Source organism: Lagenorhynchus albirostris, chromosome 6 (genome assembly GCF_949774975.1).
Source record: "Lagenorhynchus albirostris chromosome 6, mLagAlb1.1, whole genome shotgun sequence".
NCBI lineage: Eukaryota > Metazoa > Chordata > Mammalia > Artiodactyla > Delphinidae > Lagenorhynchus > Lagenorhynchus albirostris.
The window spans coordinates 58,225,436-58,245,664 of NC_083100.1; the positions used below are offsets into that span (position 1 = coordinate 58,225,436).

Consider the following 20,229-nt stretch of genomic DNA (forward strand, 5'->3'; position numbering starts at 1 on the left):
TACTATGCATTTAAAGAACTTAGTCCCTCTGGAGACCTAAAATAAGTTCATAACTATCTTATTTTTAAAACAGCATTTACTTAATAAGTAACATGTCACAGTAATTAGTTCAACAGCTATTTAAAAGGAATTTTAAATGTTTTTTAAAGTATACAGTTGTCAATATAAACAAATGATTACCATTGTCAACTGCATCACCTCCAATCTCAACTCAAAGCCAAACAGCCATTTAGCTATCAATGTGCACTTGTTCCACGTATGTGTGTACATTTGTGCATTTCTGTGCTTATATGCGCCTAATCATTTCTTGGCTAAACCTCCTAGGAACTCTCCACCATTTCTCCACATTCCCTAGTAAAAGGGCATGTATCCAGCAGGCGCTCAGTAATTGCATGTTGATGACCATGATGATAGTAATGTACAGTGTAAGGTATAGCACTAAATGTCATTTTTCTTTTGCTCCAGGCCCTCTCCCACCACCTCCTCCAATGAACAGAAATGGCAGCACATCTCGGGCCCTGCCTGCCACCCCTCAGTTGCCATCCAGGAGTGGAACAGACAGTCCCAGAAGTGGGCCCCGGCCTCCTCTTCCTCCCGACAGGCCTGGCACTGGGGTGCCTCCCCCACCTCCACCATCGACATCAATTAGAAACGGCTTCCAAGACTCTTCATGTGAAGGTGAGGTGTGGTCCCGGCTCCTTGGAAATGTACAAGCTATAGTGGGGCAGCAGTTGAATGGCAGGTGTGTTTGTGTCTGTTTGTATGTTTGCATTAACATTTCGTGTTTGTGTGACCCTCATTGTTATCATACTGCACAGCACTAATCTAAGCACTCTAGGGCCCACCATGATTTCAAATGAAAAATAGTAATCCCCCTTCCTCCACTCCCCAAAAAGGCAGATCATTGTTCTCTGTTCCTTGTTTGAGTCTCATTTTGGTTAACTTTCCAGAGGTTCCAGAATTCTGAAAAGAACCATTTTTGTAGCTAACCTTATACCTACCTTTCTGAACAGTTCATGGTGGGTTAGAGGCCCAATGGCCTGCAGATACTGAGCAGTTTATCTCTGCCATTGTTATCAGAGGGTCCTAGTTATTCCTTCCACTGATGAAGGAATAATTAAGAAAGGCATCCCAAACCTTAGTCCCCAGCTCCTGAGAGGGACTGGCTGGGTCCTAGTCACTCTAGTTAAAGTCACCTGGATCTGTCTTTGGTTTGATATGCAGACCACTATATTTTATCGCTGTGCTAATCAGTGACATTTGTAGCACTTCCGGCTTTTCTCTAAACTTCTAGACATAAAACCAGAAGCGATCTCTGCCATTCTCTCTGTATTTCATTCTGTGCCTTTCGTTACATAAGTCTTCCGAGAAGATTGTCTGTTACTGAAGATATTGTTTGTTTCTCTCCCTCAGATGAGTGGGAAAGCAGATTCTTCTTCCATCCGATTTCTGATTTGCCACCTCCAGAGCCATATGTACCAACAACCAAAAGTTATCCCAGTAAATTGGCGAGAAATGAAAGCCGGAGTGAGTATTTCTACAAGGGCAATTGGATGCCTTCATACTTGAGTAGCCTGGGTTATACACAACTGAGGGTTGTATAGGAAATCCAGGTCTCTTGCCTGGAGTGGGGCGATTTCAGAGAAATCACTCCTGGATTTGGAACCATATACATTCTAGTAAACTCCCTTTCTACACTCATTGAGGAAAATGGAGACATCCAGAATGCATATGAGAAATGATTATTTTAATGTGTAATTACAAGCTCAAAATACCTTTAGTTTGCTAGTAGGTTAAATTTTATTATTTTGCTTGTTTGGACAATCTTTCCCCATTTTGATCTTCCTAAGATGGCACAATTAGAGCCATCTTCTATTCCTACTAGTTTTGAGACTGGCAGAATGTCTAATTATAACAAAAACTCACTGTAACTGCCTTGATCGTTTAAATATAATCATAACTTTACAGAGCATTACATGAAAATTTTAAGTATACCCATAATCTCTCTACATAACATAACAGATATTTTCATTTTACTAGGTTGTCTTCTAATTTTTATCCATCTAATTCTGATTAATTTATATAGTTTAATAATTATAGAGTATGGGTTTTGCTGATGAGATTTATATAACATTGCTGAGTAAACACTTCCCTATTTTATCACATGGTTTTTATTCTACAGAATTCCATCAAGTCAGCATATAATAATTTAGTTTACCATTATTGGACATTTAGATTGTTTTTTTCCTTATAGATGTAATGCTACCATAAAGAAGTGAATCAATTTTCCCCTACTGAAAAGAAATACGTGAACAAGAAGAGGAAATAGAAAAACTGATATTTCACAACAATAAATGTATAGAACTAAGGAAGAATTAGCATGAAATATACATATATCACTGATGAGGCCCCATCTTGTAACAGCCTTAGCTTCAGACCAAACTCCCAAGCCAGAAATGAGTGGAGAAAAAGTGTTTGAGCATGTCAAAGAACTGTCACATGATCCTAGCCTTGTCCTCATTGCCCAGCAGAGCTCCTTCATGTACTCTGAGCCTAATGACTCTTTCTTAACACACAGTTCTTAATTTTTGCTTGGTTGGTTCCCAGCCTTAGAGCAGATTAATATCAGCTGAAGTCAAGGTTGGTTAGAAGCAAAATCACTGACTTCGGGGAGAAGAGATAGGTGGCAGTCTTGGGTTAAAGGAGGAGCTAGGAACACAGAGCTCTGCTAGGTATCACAGCACTGGACAATACAGTTGTTTCTGTTGGGTTATTAAGAACAAGACAAATTGTGCTTTGTGCTTCTGTTGAAGAATTCAAAGAATTAGAAAATATTTTAGAAAAATTTCCCTGAAAAAAATGCCGGAAGTAAACAGAATATTGCTGCTTGAAAGGACAAGTTTGATTCCTAGAAAAACTTATTTATGTGGAATACTGCATTCTAGATGATGCCTAATAAAAGAGGCATAACTGTAATAAAATTATCATACAAGAGTTGGTGGTTGAAATTTTTGGTGAAAAAGTCTTCACGTGGGAACAGCATCCTCGAGTTCTCTTCCCCCACCCCACTCTGTGCTATTTGTATATTTACGTCAATAACAGAGCCATCCTCCCCAGCCCCTCTAGATTTTTAACTTAATAGCTGAACACATTCCTTCCCCCCAGCTTCCTGTCTTTATGACTGTCCACAGCTTGAGAACTGGAACTAGGCCCTGCTCACTACTGCATCTTCTGAAAGTGGCACAGAGCTTGAAATACAGCAGCATTTAAAAATATTTCTTAGATCGGTAAATTAATTTCCACAGCCCTCCAAAAATGTTTTTGTAGCTTTAAAAAAATATTTCTAGCATTGGGCATGTTTAATATTTTATAATGATAATGGATCATCTCTCTAACACAAAAATGTACTATGGAGTGGTTTTATCCTGCTCCTGTACCTGCCTCAGCCTCCAGGCCCACTACCTGGTAGGGCACCCAGACAGCCCTGAACAGTGCCTCCTAATTGCAGCTTTGCACAAGGCCAGCCCTTGTTTTGCTCAACATTTGTGGTGTGTCAATTGACAGTCAAGTCTCCGTGACAGATAGCTGATTTACATCCAGATGAGTCTTTCCTCAGGTCCCTGCCCAAGAAAAGACTTGGTTGGGATAAAAACAGGAAGAGGCCAGGTAATGGACTGCCACTGTTTTCCTCTAACTCCTCCCCTTGCTCAGAGATTTGTTCTAACTCAGGAATCCCTAAGTGGGCTACTTTGGTTGCTGTCAGGGAAGTGGTGGCCTGCTGAGGAATCCATCAATGCCAGTCCACCTGAGTATCAGAACTGTGGCCTTAGCAGACCTACTCGATTGATTCAAGTCCCTGGTAGACCTACTCACAGCATCTGAGCACCTGGTTTCATGCCTAACACCTGTTAGATCCTCAAAACAAAATGTGCATGGGACAAATGAATTTTTCAATTGTGAATGGATTTTAAACCTAGTTATGGCATGCTGACAGCCCATGAATATGCATAGTTTTTAAAAGAACACTATCAATAGAGTAAAGAGAAAACCCATGAAATGGGATAAAATATTTGCAAATCATATATCTGATAAAAGGTTAATATCTGGAATACATAAAGAATTCCTACAATTCAACAACAACAAAGCAACCCAATTTTTAAAATGGTTGAATACTTGCATAGATATTTCTTGAAATAAGATATACAGCTTGCCAATAAGCACATAAAAAGATGCTCAACATCACTAATCATTAGGAAAACACAAATAAAACTACAAGTAAAACTACCACTTTACACCTATTAGGATGGCTGCTATCAAAAAAGCATTGTTTAGAAATTAGAAGATACCTAAATGCCCAAAAAAAGGGGAATGATTAGATAAATAAACTACAGTATACTTATATAATAGAATGCAATGTGTCATTAACAGTTATATTTGTAAAGAGTAATGACTTTGAAAAATGTTCAAATGGACTATATATGATCCTGTTTTTGGAAGGAAAAAGGGAACTGTTTATATATGGAAAATATACATATAATGTTATTGGTTATCTCTGGGTGGTAAAAGCATTGGTGAATTTTTGTTTTGTTTTTCTCATCCATATTTTCTCAATCTATAATATATATATTATATGTAATGTATAATCACACATACTATGTGAAGAGAAAAAAAGTGACTTTTTAAAAACTTTAAGTTCGCACAAGTACTTGGTAGCCAGTGGTAGGTCATCCTTCTCTAGTAAAATTTGTTCAGATCCTTACTTGCTTCTTCCCCTCATCTCTCATGCGCATCTCTCTGCAAGTTATTTACAGCCTTGATCATGGCGGGGGGCGTGTAGTGGGTTCTTTTGCAACCATTCTTAAGTTTTACAGTGAGAACATAAGCTTTCTAACCAAAATTTATATTTTGTCTATTTTCTCATCAAGGTGGATCCAACCGAAGAGAAAGGGGTGCCCCACCCCTTCCTCCTATCCCGAGGTGATCCTTGCCTGCTCTTCTCCACCCAAGCCCAAGAGCTCCTTCTGCTGTTGCTGTCCAAGTCGCACACCCTCCTTCTCTTGTCTTCCCTTGTCCCCTTCATGATGGCAATAGGGAAGAAGGGAGGTGATGTGGGAATGCATGTGTGCAGGGTGTGTATGCAGTAAAGAAATGCACCTCGCTTTTTATATTGTGTATATTCTTAAAGCTATTGCTTGCTTCAGCTATAGCCTGTTGGCTGCTTTGGGGATCAGTATAGGCTTTTGTGGCAAGTAGGCAGCGATGAATTGTGTCCCAGCTTTCAACCCATGAAATTCAAACATTCACTGCTTTTTTGCTACAGATCACGATATTAAGGTCCCTGAGAGCTGTTTGCTTCCATGCCTTTTTTGCATGTTTGGCCTCCTGTTTCCATGAACCACAGACCACCTAAGCAAGTTGCTTATATGAAATGTTTGCAGTTACAGGCTGTCCAATCTTTGGCCGTCTTGGACAGAGCTGTCCAATAGAAATATAATGTGAGCCACATATACAATTTTACAATTTCTAGTAGCCACATTAAAAAGGAAAATAGGTGAAATTAACTTTAATATATTTTATTTAACCGACATCCAAAATATCATTTCAACCTGCAATCAATATAACAATTTTAATGAGATATTTTATATTCTTTTTTTGGTACTAAGTCTTCAAAATCTGGTATGTATTTTACACTGAGAACACATCTCTATTCAGACTTGTCACATTGCAAATGCTCAATAGCCACACATGGTTGGTGGCTTCCATGTTGGACAGCACAGGTCCAGAAGATAGAAGCTAGTGCAAAAACCTCTTGGTTAAAAAACAAAAAAGCAAGATGAGCTTTAGCAATTCAAGAGGTGACTAAAAATAAAGTTAGGACCCAACATCTTGTTTGGCAAACAGCTTTCCTTAGATTTTTCTCCCTTATTTCCCTCTTCCCTGGAAATCTGTATGCAGATGTTGCTTCACAGTACCAAGGTCAGAAATTGATATAATAGGGTTTACAGTCATGTGGAATAAAGCCATTGGAGAGAAACTGAAAGCCAGTTGGGGCTCTGGGGCTTAGAAGCAGCTGCCTTGAGCTCATCTGTAGGTTGGCCTCCTGCCTTACGCATGGGAAGTGGCTTCATTCCTCTCCAGCTCAGCGTGCTCCTTAGGGCAGGAGGCTCATAGGCTCCATAGTTGTGGGGAAAGTCAGGGAAAGGTAGCAAATCAGAAACGTGGAAGAAGGGGACAGTTTTGAGTTGATGGACAAAACTCTAAAAATCTAAATCTGGTGATTATGGGGTTGAGAGAAAGAGACTGCTGCAGGAAATTGGAGGGAACTTGTTTTGAATCTTTCTGGGAGAATCATTTGCCTTGGATCTATGCAAATAAAGCTCCCCCGGAGGACCATAGGGATGAGCCAGCCTTGCCCTTTTTGTATGGTTTTGTTTACAAAACTTTACTGGGACTTTTAAATCTAGCTATACACTTGGAAAAAAAGATTTCCATTTAGATGTTTTATATGGTTAATTATGTTTCAAATTTACCATTACTTATTTTTTTAAAGTTCACAGCTATATATGTATATGTATATCTACCTAAACTTTGTATTATGGTTTCAGTGAATTGTTCATGTATTACTGGGAGATGCTAACAAGAAATCAATCCAAAGAAAAATTTGAAAGAAGCATTCCTATTTATAGAATAAATGTTTCATTTATATAAAAGCAAAAGAACTTAGAGTTCTAATAATAGGATGTCTAATAACTTATGAAGTTGCCCATTTGAATCTGTTGTATTTTTATACCTTTCCTTGCCAAAGTCCTGGGCTTATTAAGTACATTAGAGAATTTGGGTTCCCCGCCCACCACCATTAATTTGTCTTTCATACGTTCACTTGGGGGCCTTTACCCAAAGAAAATCAAGAAACATAAGGGTGTAACAAGCTTGGCAAAGTATTTTCAAAAAAAGTTTTTTATCTCTAATATTTTGGTAATATAGCAGCATCATCTTATTTTGAATTCTTTGATATCAATAGTTGGTAAAAATCCCTATGATAAAGCCTAATGACCCACTTCAGAAAAGATGGAGTTGGGCCTTCCTAGCAAATATGGCAGAGAAAAGTCTGACCCAAAGAAAATGGGTCTGAATTTTGTAAAGTGTAGTAAGTATGGCCAATTTCCTTATATATCCCGATTTTGCAGATACCATCCTAAGTTTGAAGCAGGGTCACAGCTTAAAGTTGCTATTCATCCAGGATAGAGATGTTTTAAAATGTATTTTTTAAGTGAATATTCCATTAATACATGTACACCCTTTCTTTGAAAGTTAGAAACCTAATCACATCCCAAAGTTTGAATGAGGTTCTATGCTAAAATCGTCAACTATGGCAGATCACAAAAATTAATAGTTACTTCCCTGAAACCAGAGCTTACATATGTTTTTTCCCCATAAAAATTCCAGATAAATGTATTCAAGATGCAATACAGTATCTTAATATTCACATATTTTATAATGAAATGTATTACAGTATTAAAATTCAGTGTTCAGTATTTATTTCAATATGCATTTTATTTAGTAAAAACCAAGAAAAATGTTTAATCCAGTGGTGCCTTACTTGGTGATTTGCAAGAAATTGACTTTTTATGTCTAAGTAGCAGATTATTTGCATATTTGTAAGAACTGTTAGGCCTTTATAGTTTAACTTGTAATACCAATTTTGTTATTTTAGTAGCAGAAATGTGATGACTGTTAAAGTGCCCAAAATTTTCTGGCATGAAATTAATTTTTCCCTATTTATAGTCAGGGGCTGTAAAGAAAGAAAATGTTTTTCATACCACTGCATTATGTAAACATGCACATTTTGGTACCTATGTCATCAGGGTAGTTTATATGGTGGGGTAGGACCTACCCTAGACATCTGTGTCTTTGTAAGTTAGCCAGACAATAAATAAATGCAGAATGATAAGACTGTCATCTGGTGGGTTTTATTTTAAGTACTCTCTATACAAATATAAATAAATGAAAAAGCAAGTGTCTGTTTTCTGCTTTATACTCTGGTAAAGAAAGACAAACAAAAAAAAAGAAGAAGAAGAAGATCCACAAAGTAAATATTCAGTGCATCCACTTTCTAATCCCCTTGATTTCCTGAGAACTTGCATTTTAGTCAAAATCTGTAGTCTGCTTACTTGAGGCAAATGCTTCTTCTACTCTGAAGTAAAGGATGGATGGTGGAAGCAATGGAAGATGTAATTACAAAGATTATCACTGACACTGATAAACAAGGAAAGGCCAATGGGAATTTAGGAGGCCTGATAGTTTTTCTGTTTTGGGGGGTTTTTTTGGACAATTACTGTATTTCTAAAATTAAAAAAAAAATGATTTGCAAACTGAACTTAAACATTTGTAAAAACTGAGATTCTTAATTTATAGCTTCAATAAATTCAGTACTAAGCTGTACTACAATAACCTTTCTTTCTGGACACAAAAATTCTCTTTTAAAAACTCCATTGATCATTCCCATTGTGATCTCAGAGACACAGTAACCTACTTCAGTGCTTGAGATGGAAAAAGCACAGAGAAAACCTTAAGTTAGTTGTCTTTGACTTTTAAAATCCCTCTCCAATCTCCAGGTTAGTGTAGCTTCCTTCAGTCTTGGTAATCTTGACACTGAAGCATAACTGACTTGACCTTTGCCCCTTTCCTCCTTGGGGATGCCACTGGAGGGCAGGCAGAAGCACAAGATATAATTTCCCCCACCTGGCTTCCTAGACAGGAATTAATTGTAAACATCTCTATTCCTTTCCTAACTTTATCTCTTTTGTTGGCTTTCCAACCTCACTCTTCTCCTGCAACTATTCCCAACAAGCAATTAATTCACTTAGAGAATTCCTCAGGGTTCAAAAAAAGGTATCCAGAAGTGAATTCAGGTATACCAGAATTCTGCATTAGGAACACATGCAGTGGGGGAGGTGGTATGCATCTGCTGTTCCTTGTCTCTATGACTACGATGTCCTCTCTTCTCTTGGTCTAACTTACTCCTCAGTTTTCAAAATCTCATCTTTTGCTGACTGCTTGAATATATTTTTCAGGGACATACTTTACCCGCCTCAACATTACTGAGGGACTTACCTGGTGGTGCAGTGGTTAAAAATCCACCTGCTGGGCTTCCTTGGTGGCGCAGTGGTTGAAAGTCCGCCTGCCAATGCAGGGGACACGGGTTCGTGCCCTGGTCCGGGAAGATCCCACATGCCACGGAGCGGCTAGGCCTCTGAGCCATGGCCACTAAGCCTGCGCGTCCAGAGCCTGTGCTCCGCAACGGGAGGGGCCACAACAGTGAGAGGCCCGCGTACCACAAAAAAAAAAAAGAAGAATCCACCTGCCAATGCAGGGGACACAGGTTCAATCCCTGGTCCAGGAAGATCCCACATGCCACGGAGCAAATAAGCCCGTGTGCCACAACTACTGAGCCTGCGCTCTAGAGCCCACAAGCCACAATTACTGAGCCCATGCCCCACAGCTACCGAAGCCCACATGCCTAGAGCCTATGCTCTGCAACAAGGGAAGCCACCGCAATGAGAAGCCCACGCACTGCAACAAAGAGTAGCCCCCGCTCGCCGCAACTAGAGAAAGCCCACACGCAGCAACAAAGACCCAACGCAGCCAAAAATAAATTTAAAAAAGAAAAAAAAAATTACTGAGACTTCTTCATGCTGCTGTCCACGGCTATTTGTTAGTCCATGCTATGACTATATCACATTTATTCATTTCACTGTTGATGGAAATTTCAGGTTGTTTTCAGGCTTTTTATTTATTACAAATAATGCTGTTATAAATAATTGTATACTTGTCTCCTGGTGTACATGTGCAAGAATTTTGCTAGTGTCTATAAGTGTGTAGGAATGGAATTGACGGGTCAACTTTAATAGGCGATGCACTGATTTCTACCGTGCTGCAGCATATGTGACATCCTCTTGCTCCATGTCTTTATGAACACTTGATTATCGGCAAGGTTTTTAGAGAAGTTTCTTTAGCATTTCTCTTTTTTTTATAAATTTATTTATTTATTTTTATTTTTGGCTGTGTCAGGTCTTCATTGCTGCACGTGGGCTTTCTCTAGTTGTGGTGAGCAGGGGCTACTCTTCGTTGTGGTGCGTGGGCTTCTCATTGCAGTGGCTTCTCTTGTTGGGGAGCGTGGGCTCTAGTAGTTGTGGCACGCGGGCTCAGCAGTTGTGGTGCACAGGCTTAGTTGCTCTGTGGCATGTGGCATCTTCCCAGACCAGGGCTTGAACCCGTGTCCCATGCATTGGCAGGCAGATTCTTAACCACTGTGCCACCAGGAAAGTCCCTCTTTAGCATTTCTTGTAAAGCTGGTTTGGTGGTGCTGAATTCTCTTAGCTTTTGCTAGTCTGTAAAGCTTTTGATTTTCTCCATAAAATCTGAATGAGAGCCTCGCTGGGTAGAGTATTCTTGGTTGCAGGTTTTTCCCTTTCATCACTTTAAATATATTGTTCTACTCCCTTCTGGCCTGTGGAGTTTCTGCTGAAAAATCAGCTGGTAACCTTACAGGGATTCCCTTGTATGTTATTTGTTGCTTTCCCCTTGTTGCTTTTAATATTTTCTCTGTCTTTAATTTTTGTCAATTTGATTAATATGTGTCTCAGTGAGTTCCTCCTTGGGTTTATTCTGTATGGGCCTCTCTGTGCTTCCTGGATTTGCGTGAGTGTTTCCTTTCCCATATTAGTGAAGTTTTCGGCTATTATCTCTTCAATATATTCTCAGGCCCTCTCGCTCTGTCTTCTTCTTCTGGGACCTCTCTAATGCGAATGTTGGTACATTTAATGTTGTCCCAGAGTTCTCTTGGACTGTTCTCACTGCTTTTCATTCTTTTTTTTTTTTAATTCTGTTCCACAGCAGTGATTTCTACCAATCTGTCTTCCAACTCACTTATTCGTTGTTCTGCCTCATTTATTCTGCTTTGATTCCTTCTAGTGTGTTTTTCATTTCAGTTACTGTATTGCTCATCTCTGTTGCTCATTCTTTAAAGCTTCCAGCTCTTTATGAAACATGTCTTGTATCTTCTCAGTTGGTGCCTCCATTCTTTTTCCGAGACCTTGGATCATATCTACTATCATTACTCTGAATTCTTTTTCAGGTAGATTGCTTATCTCCACTTCACTTAGTTGTTCTTCTGGGGTTTTATCTTGTTCCTTCATCTGGAACATATTTCTCTGCTGTCTCATTTTGTCTAACTTTCTGTGTTTGTGGTCTCTCTTCCTCAGGCTGCAGGATTGTAATTCTTCTTGGTTCTGGTGTCTGTCCCCTGATGCGTGAAGTTGGTCCAGGGGCTTGTGCAGGCTTGCTGGTGGGAGGGACTGGTGCCTGCCCACTGGTGGGTGGAGGTGGGTCTTGTCGCTCTGGTGGGCAGAGCCATGTCAGGCAGCTGTTAACTCAGGATGACTTTAGGCAGTCTATCTGCTGATGGGTGGGGCTGTGTTCCCACCCTGCTGGTTGTTTGGCCTGAGGTGTCCCAGCACTGGAGCCTGCAGGCTGTTGGGTGGAGCCAGGTCTCAGTGCTGAAATGGCAACCTCTGGGAGAGCTCACGCCAATGAGTATTCCCTGGGGCGTCCGCCACCAGTGTCCTTGCCCCCCCAGTGAGCTACAGTTGACCCCCACCTCCCCGGGAGACCCTCCAAGACTTGCAGGTAGCTCTGCCCCAGGCTCCTATGGTATCGCGGCTTTGTCTTGGGTCCCAGTGCGCATGAAATCTTGTGTGTGCTCTCCAAGAGTGGAATCTGTTTCCCCCTGTCCTGTGGATCTCCTGCACTCAAACCAAGCCAGCCTTCAAAGCCAAATGCTCTAGGGGCTCCTCCTCCTGATGCCAGACCCCCAGGCTAGGGAGCTTGACATGGGGCTCAGAACTCTCATGCCTGTGGGAGAACCTCTGTGATATAATTATTTTACAGTTTGTGGGTCACCCACCCAGCAGGTATGGGTTTTGATTATATTGCAAAAGCACCCCTCCTACTGTCTCCTTGTGGCTTCTTCTTTGTCTTTGAAAAGAATATCTTTTTTGGTAGGTTTGAATCTTTTTTGTTAATGGTTGTTCAGCAGTCAGTTGTGATTTTGGTGTTTTCATGAGAGAAGGTGAGCTCAAGTCCTTCTACCCACCATTGTGTCTCCAACTCTGATAGTTTTTTAAATTATCTGCTCTGTGTTTGTATACATACCTTACTATAGTATAATGGTTAAGAGATTAGGAATACCTGCTTTCACCTCTTCCTTCAAGTCACTTAATTGCTCTAAGCCTCAATTTCCTTATCTAGAAAGTGAGAAACTATCTTATATTAATAAGTGCATTAAATGAGATAATGTAATCAGTGCTTAGAATAATGATTTATTCTAAGCACTCAGTAAGTGATGGCCACTATTAGTAGAAATAAATATTTATATAATGATCCCAAATTAACTGGAACCAAACTGACCAGAAGGGGATGAACTAGTGTACTATTTATTTTTGGCTGAGTTGGGTCTTCGTTGCTGTGTGCAGGCTTTCTCTAGTTGCGGCGAGCAGGGGCTACTCTTCGTTGGAGAGCACAGGCTTCTCATTGCAGTGGCTTCTCTTGTTGCGGAGCAGGGCTCTAGGTACACAGGTTTCAGTAGTTGTGGCACGTGGGCTCAGTCATTGTGGCACACGGGCTTGGTTGCTCCACGGCATGTGGGATCTTCCTGGACCAGGGATCGAACCCATGTCCCCTGCATTGGCAGGCGGATTCTTAACGACTGCACCACCAAGGAAGTCCCTAACTAGTGTACTTTTAAAGGAAAGGGGCAATATCAGAAAAAATACCTGTATCAGAAATGTAAAGCAAACTCTAGACAGAGGTCACTTGATGTGCTATCAGTCCCTCACACCTCACGGGCCTGAGAAATGAAAATTCCTATTGCTTCAGTAATCAAAGAAACTATTAGATTCAATTTGAAATCATAGAAATTAAGACCTGGAATGAATCTCATATATAGGGCAGCCTTAGACTTTACGATCCACAGTGGAACACTTTTGAAAGTGGAAGGGAATGCTAATCATAGTCACCTTGGTACAACTGGTATAAATCAGGGCTGCCTTGGCAAACTGGGCCATGTGGTCACCCCACTCAGAGGTCATCAACTCTAGTCCTCTGATCTTACAGATGTGTAATTTAAGACCCCAAGTCACATACTACCAATGGCTAAGCAGCATAACTCTGCACCACACCACACTCCCTTCTTTATAATCTTTCCTCCCTCTAGCAAAAGTCTCTGTTTCATGTGTCTTTCACATTTGCTGGAAAGAAAGGTCAAATGACAAGTTAGAGTCAGAGAATGAACCCTGGACACACAAACTTGGATCTGAATCCTAGCTCTGCCACTTGCTCCCTGGAAGGCCACCGACAAGTTATTTTAGTCCTGAGATCTAGTTTTCCTCCACTGCAAAATAGTTACAAGGCTTAAATAAATATACAGACATCAGCAAAATATCTGGCATATGTCAGGCGCTCAGTGAAAGTTCCATTTCCTAATCCTTTCGCTGTCAAACCTAGGCCATATTCAGGAAGGAATTTTCAGTGCATTCAACAGAGTCTGATAAAATTTAATTACGGAATTCTTAGGAATAAAAAATGCTTTCAAAACTGTCCTCATCTGTTCAAACTGGAACCATTCATTTGGTTCATTCATCCATTCAAGGAATTTTTATTGAGCACTTACAGCTATACCACAATCAAACCAATGTCCCCACCATAACTCTACCGGTCAAATGATCTCTGAGAGGCAGTTAAGGAGGCCAGCATTCCTGTTCCCACCAGGCACGGGTGCTACTTCAGTCACCCAAGCAACAGAGGACTTTCTATTAACACGGGAAGTGAATACTTTATTTTCCCCCTCTAAGTAATTATTTGGTTTCTTTTCTCCTTAAACTCAGTGGGTAAATTACATTGATTGATTTTTTTCTTTTAATTCTTAAACCTACAGGAAAATTGGAAAAAAGAAAAGGACTGTATTTTTAAAAAGTTTTGATGGCCAATAAATGATAGGGTTTTGTTGTTGTTTTTGATTAATTTGAAAAGTCAACTCAAGGATTCCCAGCTCCCTAAGCATTCCAATTAACTGAAGCCTTCCTGAATGCATAATTGACAGTGGCCCCTTCTCTGCTGTCTTCCCTACAACCCGGCTTCCCTCCACTCTGAGCACTTGGCACTTAATGTCTATCTCTGGAGCTACATTTAGCATATACATGTGTCTCTTACTGGTAAATGTTTGGAAATGCCCCACCCATCAACATTCTATCACAAATCCCTTTGTCTTAAAATGTTGCTTCCAGTATTACAGAGGCACATTTACAGGAAGCTAATGAAACCAGCTTTGTGACCTCTACTTGCAAGGACTGATCCCTTCTAATTACTCACTTTTATATCAAATATTTAAATTTATGATTGTATGTTTTTTTTTTAACAATAGAGCACCCTAAATTGTCTAAAGCTTCAGGCCTCACAAAACCTGGATCTGTCCTTGCATTATGGCCCTCCCTAGCTTCTGATGCAGAACCTGAACAAAGTGGATGTCTTAAAAACTTTAAGCCACCAGCTTTCCGTAAGAGTGACATGAGAATCCCAGATAAATATGAGACAGCAAAAGTGTTTGCCTCCTCTCTACTCATAGAGTGGCCTATAGATATCAATATTTCTAAAATCATTCAGTCATTGCACTGCCCACATTGCATTATTGTCAGTTAAAGGTCCCACAATGTCACCTATCTAGGAAAACATGTTCGACTTTTTTTTTTTTTTTTTTTTTTGCGGTACGTGGGCCTCTTACTGTTGTGGTCTCTCCCGTTGTGGAGCACAGGCTCCGGACGCGCAGGCCCAGTGACCATGGCTCACGGGCCCAGCCGCTCCGCGGCATGTGGGATCCTCCCGGACTGGGGCACGAACCCGTGTCCCTTGCATCGGCAGGCGGACTCCCAACCACTGCGCCACCAGGGAGGCCCCCATGTTCGACTTTTGAGGTGCCTGGGAAACAAGTCTGGATGTTATTAGACATCGAGCTCAAATTTAACTTAAATCTTGACCAGGAAGATGCCTGTCAGAATACCTGTAATACCCATCATGGACTTAACACAAATGTGTCTTAGTCAAGAGTAATTCCCACCCTTTTCCTGTTTTCTGTTTTCTTAAGTTAGTAAGTTAAAGGTCACCTGTGAAAATGCTATCTATTTCAGATAGGTCCCTGAAACAAATAGCAGATAATTGAGAAAACCCTAATGCTTTATGGACCTACTGTATTCCCCTAGGTGCATTTTCACATTTATTCATTTAAATCATCAACAAACACTGATAAACTATGATTTATTGGACTTCCCTGGTGGCGCAGTGGTTAAGAATCTGCCTGCCAATGCAGGGGACACGGGTTCGAGCCCTGGTCCAGGAAGATCCCACATGCCACGTGCACCAAAACTATTGAGCCTGTGCTCTACAGCCCGTGAACCACAACTACTGAGCCCGCAAGCTGCAACTACTGAAGCCTGTGTGCTGCAACTACTGAAACCCGCATGCCTGGAGCCCATGCTCTGCAACAAGAGAAGCCACCGCAATGAGAAGCCCGCGCGCCGCAACGAAGAATAGGCCCCGCTCACCTCAACTAGAGAAAGCCCACGCACAGCAATGAAGATCCAACATGGCCAAAAACAAATAATTAATTTTAAAAAACTATGATTTATTAAGCGTTGGAAATACAAAGATCTGCATTGTACAATAGGAAATACTAGTCCTAGAACCAAAGAGGTGAGTGTAAATTCTAGATCCAACAAGAACTTCAGCCAGTAGGCACAACCTCATTCTACCACTGGTTCTGGAATGCTCCTCACAGCTAACACAGGTCTGTTTGGTTGGCTGTGTGCATGAAAGGAAAATTCCCCCTTGATGCTTACTGCTTAGACGTACTCTTGGAGCCAAAAGAATGGATAGGTCCCAAATGAAGCCACCGTGGAAAAATGGAAAAACTTAGCTAACACAGTGGTGTAAACATGGTAAGTTTATACCATCAATACACTCCTCTTAATTTACTTATCTGGATGATGACACTTATCTATTGTCTTTATTTTTCATATAACTACCATAAATTATTGATCATCTACTATATACTACAAAGTGTGCTAAGGTCTTTGCAAATATGTTATTTGCAAATATTACATGTGTTATTATGAACCTCTGTGACTTTACATGTGGTGAAATCAAAATTAGAAATTTACCTGAAGCCACTTATCTTGAATGGATCCAGAAGTCAAACTCAAGGCTGAGTAAATACATTTGAATGAGGAGACATAATATCACTGTCCACTTTTTCTTTGCCAGTTTTAAAAAATACTTATATTTCATAGAAGCAAGGACATTTTAATAAGCCAAAGCAAGGGAAGACCTGATCTTAGAAAAAAAGACAGACTCAAGCAAACACCTCGACCCTCCTCACTCCACTCCACAGTGTGGCACTGGATCTAGGGTGGTCAGGACCTGGGTAAAGACTTGAGCTAAGGACTTAGAGGCAGCCCAGGACATAGTCCAGGTGGGGCGGTGGCAGCCACTGTTGGTGCTCACTCAAAGCAGCACTCCAGAAGCAGCTCAAACTTCTGACAGCAACGTGGCTGTCCAGATTTTCCACAGCTGCCTCACTGCATGCCCCAGCCCAAGCTGAGCCAATGCTCTGGCCCCGCTCCAGTCCCACTCACTCCATGGCAGCACAGCACTAGATCTGGGGCAGCCAAGACCAGGGAAAAGATGCAACCATGGGCTGCATCGAGCAGAGCTGCAGACTTCTACACAGGCAACACACTGGTCCTCTATAACAGCACAAGCCCCACTTGCTTCAGCACTCCCCTCCTTCGGGGCAAAGGTCCCAGTGCGGGAGAAGGAAAAATACACACTTAAACAGAACAGAGCCAATGCAAGCCTGACCCTCAGGGCTTCTGCTCCAGTAACTAGGGATCAGACCCCGCCCCTGACAGGACGATGACAGCCAGCGAGCAGAGAGGAAGTCTCACCTCAAACTGTGAGGCTCTAGCTCCTCCATCACCAGCCACACTGCCTACCAAGGTGACAGCAACCAGCACAACCTGACGAAAGACATGACTGGCATCCACATAACTTCCAGCCTTCCCACCAAAGGCACTGGGCACACGCGCTCTGCATAGGGAGGCTTCCACGTGAGAACACCTCTTTAAGACCACAATAGGTAACGGTTTACCTAAATTCATAGACAGAGAAAGTTAAGTAAAATGAAAAGGAAAAGGAACTACCCTCAATTGAAAGAACAAGAGAAAACCCCTGAAAAAATAATGAAACAGAAATAAACAATTTACCAGATAAAAAATTCAAAACAGGGTGGCATTCTGGTACAGAGTGGGGCCGGCACAGCTAGTGGGAGGGGGGCATGGAGTGGGGCCCCTTCCCTCAGCCACGAGTCCCACCCCATCCCCCCCCCCGCCGGTGAGGCCCACCTGACCAAACTATCTCCTGTGGCACAAGCCCAGGGTGGCTCCAGGCGCCCCTCCAGCAGAACCCCACCATGGGCAGCCAGAGCTCCAAGGCTCCCCAGGGCAATGTAACCGCCAAGGAGGCAGCAGGCACTTCCCCCGCAAAGGTCAATGGACAGGAGAACGGCCACAAGAACGGCTGCGTGAAAAGCAGCGGAGACTTATCCCCCAAAGGTGAAGGGGAGTCGCCCCCTCCCCCATGAATGGAACAGAGGAGGCAGCCGGGGCCACTGGCATTGCCATCAAGCCAGCACCCCCTAGCCAGGGCGCTGAGGCCAAGGGGGAGGAGACCCCCAAGAAGAAGAAGACATTCTCTTTCAAGAAGCCTTCCAAATTGAGTGGCCTGGCCTTCAGGAGAAATTGGAAGCCGGGGGGCGAGGGGGGGATGATCTGTCTGCCTCGCCACCCACAGAGGAAGGGCAGGAGCGGGGGGAGTCGGTGCCTGCAGCGAGGAAGGCACTGCCCAGGGAGGGAAGGTTGCCGCTACCCGAGAGCCAGGAGCCCCAGGCCAAAGGAGCAGAGGCTGGTGCTGCCTCCAAGGGAGGAGACACAGAAGAGGCAGGGCCCCAGGCACAGAGCCATCCACTGCTCGGGCCGGAGAGTGGCAGGCAGCGGGCAGGCAGAATGAGTAGCTGGGTGGGGGCAGATGGGTGATCTCTAAGTTGTCCTTGCTGTCCTTGTGGTCACTGCCTGGACCTGGTGCCCTGGTTGCCTTCCTGTGCCCAGAAGGGAAGGGGCTGTTGCCCCCTAGCCACGTTCCCTCTCCTCCTCTCCCTCTTGTGGATTCTCCCATCATCCATCTGGTCTTCCCTTAAGGCAGTTGAAGATGGTCCCTTGCAGTTTCCTAAGTTAGGTTAGTGATGTGAAATGCTCCTGCCCCTGGCCCTACCTCCTTCCCTGTCCCCATCCATGCAGAAGGCAATTGCTGGTTTTCGTCCCCAATTCTTTTCCAGGCAGGTTTTGTTTACTCCCCAAATCCTTGAGCCAGAGGTGGGGGTGCCTACACTCCCAAACCCTGAGTGTCCAGCCTTCCCCTGCTGAGTTTGTAATCTCTTGTGCTGTGCCTAGTGGCCCCTGGGCTGGGGAGGACACTGCCCCTGTCTGGGTTTTTATAAATGCCTTACTCAAGTTCAAACCTCCAGCTTGTGAATCAACTGTCACTTTTTTGACTTGGTAAGCAAGTATTAAGCTTTGGAGTGGTGGGGAGGTCTGTAATGGGAAACAACTTCTTGTCTTTTTTTTTCCCCTCTCAGTGTTGTAAATTACTTTTAATGGCCAAACTCCAGATGTGTACTTTTTTTTTCCTAACTGCTAAAACCATTTTCTTCCACCTGGTTTTACTATAACATCTGGAAAAGGAATATATGTCGTCCCTTTACAAAAAAAAGTTCAAAACATTAGTAATAAAAATGCTAATCGAATTAGGGAAGAGAATTGATCTAAACATAAATCATTTTAACAAGGAACTAGAAAATATAAAAGACCCAATCAAAAATAGATACTTCAATATATGAAATAAAAAAACACTCTAGAAGCTATGAATATCAGACTAAATGACACAGAAAAATACATAAGTGATTTGGAAGATAAAATAATGAAAATCACCCAATCAGAATAGCAGACAGAAAAACAAATGAAGGAGAAAAAAAACGAAAGTAACATATGAGATCTCTGGAATAATATTAAACCCACCAACATTCACACTATAGGGGTTCCAGAATAAGAGAGAGAAGGGTATAGAAAATGTATTTGAAGACATTATGGCTGAAAACTTCCTAAAACTAAAGAAGGAAACATATATCTAGTTACAGGAGGCACAGAGGGTCCCAAACAAGATGATACCAAATAGACCCACATCAAGACATACCATAATTAAAATGGCAAAAATTAAAGATAAAGAGAATTCTAAAGGGAGCAAGAGAAAACCAAAGAGCCATGTACAAGGGAATTTCCATAACATTATCAGCTGATTTCTCTGCAGACACTTTGCAGGCCAGAAGGGAGTGGCATGATATATTCAAACTCCTGAAAGGGAAAGACCTGCAACCTAGCATACTCTACCCAGCAAGATTATCCTTTAGAATAGAAGGAGAGATAAAGAACTTCTCAGACAAGCAAAAACTAAAAGAATTCAGCAATACTAAACCTACCCTAAAAGAAACCTTGAAGGATCTTCTCTAAATGGAAAAGAAGAATCTAGAGGAAAGGGTAAATCTCACTAGGAAAGGCAGATATATAGCAAGAATTGAAGATTACTTGAATAAGCCAGTATGTAGATTATTTAACACAAAAAATTGTAAAAGCAACTATAACTACAACAAACTGTTAAAGGGATAAGCATGAAGATGACATTTAAAAAAACAAAATGTGGGGAAGGAGAGTAAAAAATGTAGATGTTTTAGAATGTGTTTGAACTTAAATGACCATAAGTTTAAATTAAGTAGATATAATTATGGGTCAACATATATGAACCCCATGGTAACCACAAATGGAAAACCTACAATGGATACACAAAAAAAACAAAAAGAAAGGAACAGAAGCATACTACTAAAGAAATTTATCAAACCACATGGGAAAAAACAAAAAGAAGAAATGAACAGAAAAGGACTACAAAAACAAGTGGAAAACAAATAATAAAATGGCAATAAGTACATTCCTATCAACAATTACTTTAAATATCAAC

General features: G+C 41.6%; 1 protein-coding gene and 1 pseudogene across 2 annotated transcripts in view; both read left to right on the plus strand.

Annotated features, from left to right (window-relative positions):
- The window catches only part of WIPF1 (WAS/WASL interacting protein family member 1), a 114,693-nt gene extending 106,734 nt beyond the window's left edge, over positions 1-7,959 (plus strand). For both annotated transcript variants that reach the window (XM_060152615.1, XM_060152616.1), the window contains exons 6-8: positions 466-678; positions 1,414-1,527; positions 4,926-7,959. In XM_060152615.1, the coding sequence (XP_060008598.1) occupies positions 466-678; positions 1,414-1,527; positions 4,926-4,981 (383 nt within the window). In that variant the 3' untranslated portion in view covers positions 4,982-7,959. The remainder of the gene's footprint in view (positions 1-465; positions 679-1,413; positions 1,528-4,925) is intronic.
- A 9,619-nt stretch (positions 7,960-17,578) lies between these two features.
- On the plus strand, positions 17,579-18,200 carry LOC132521916 (MARCKS-related protein-like; annotated as a pseudogene).
- The last annotated feature ends 2,029 nt before the right edge of the window (positions 18,201-20,229 follow it).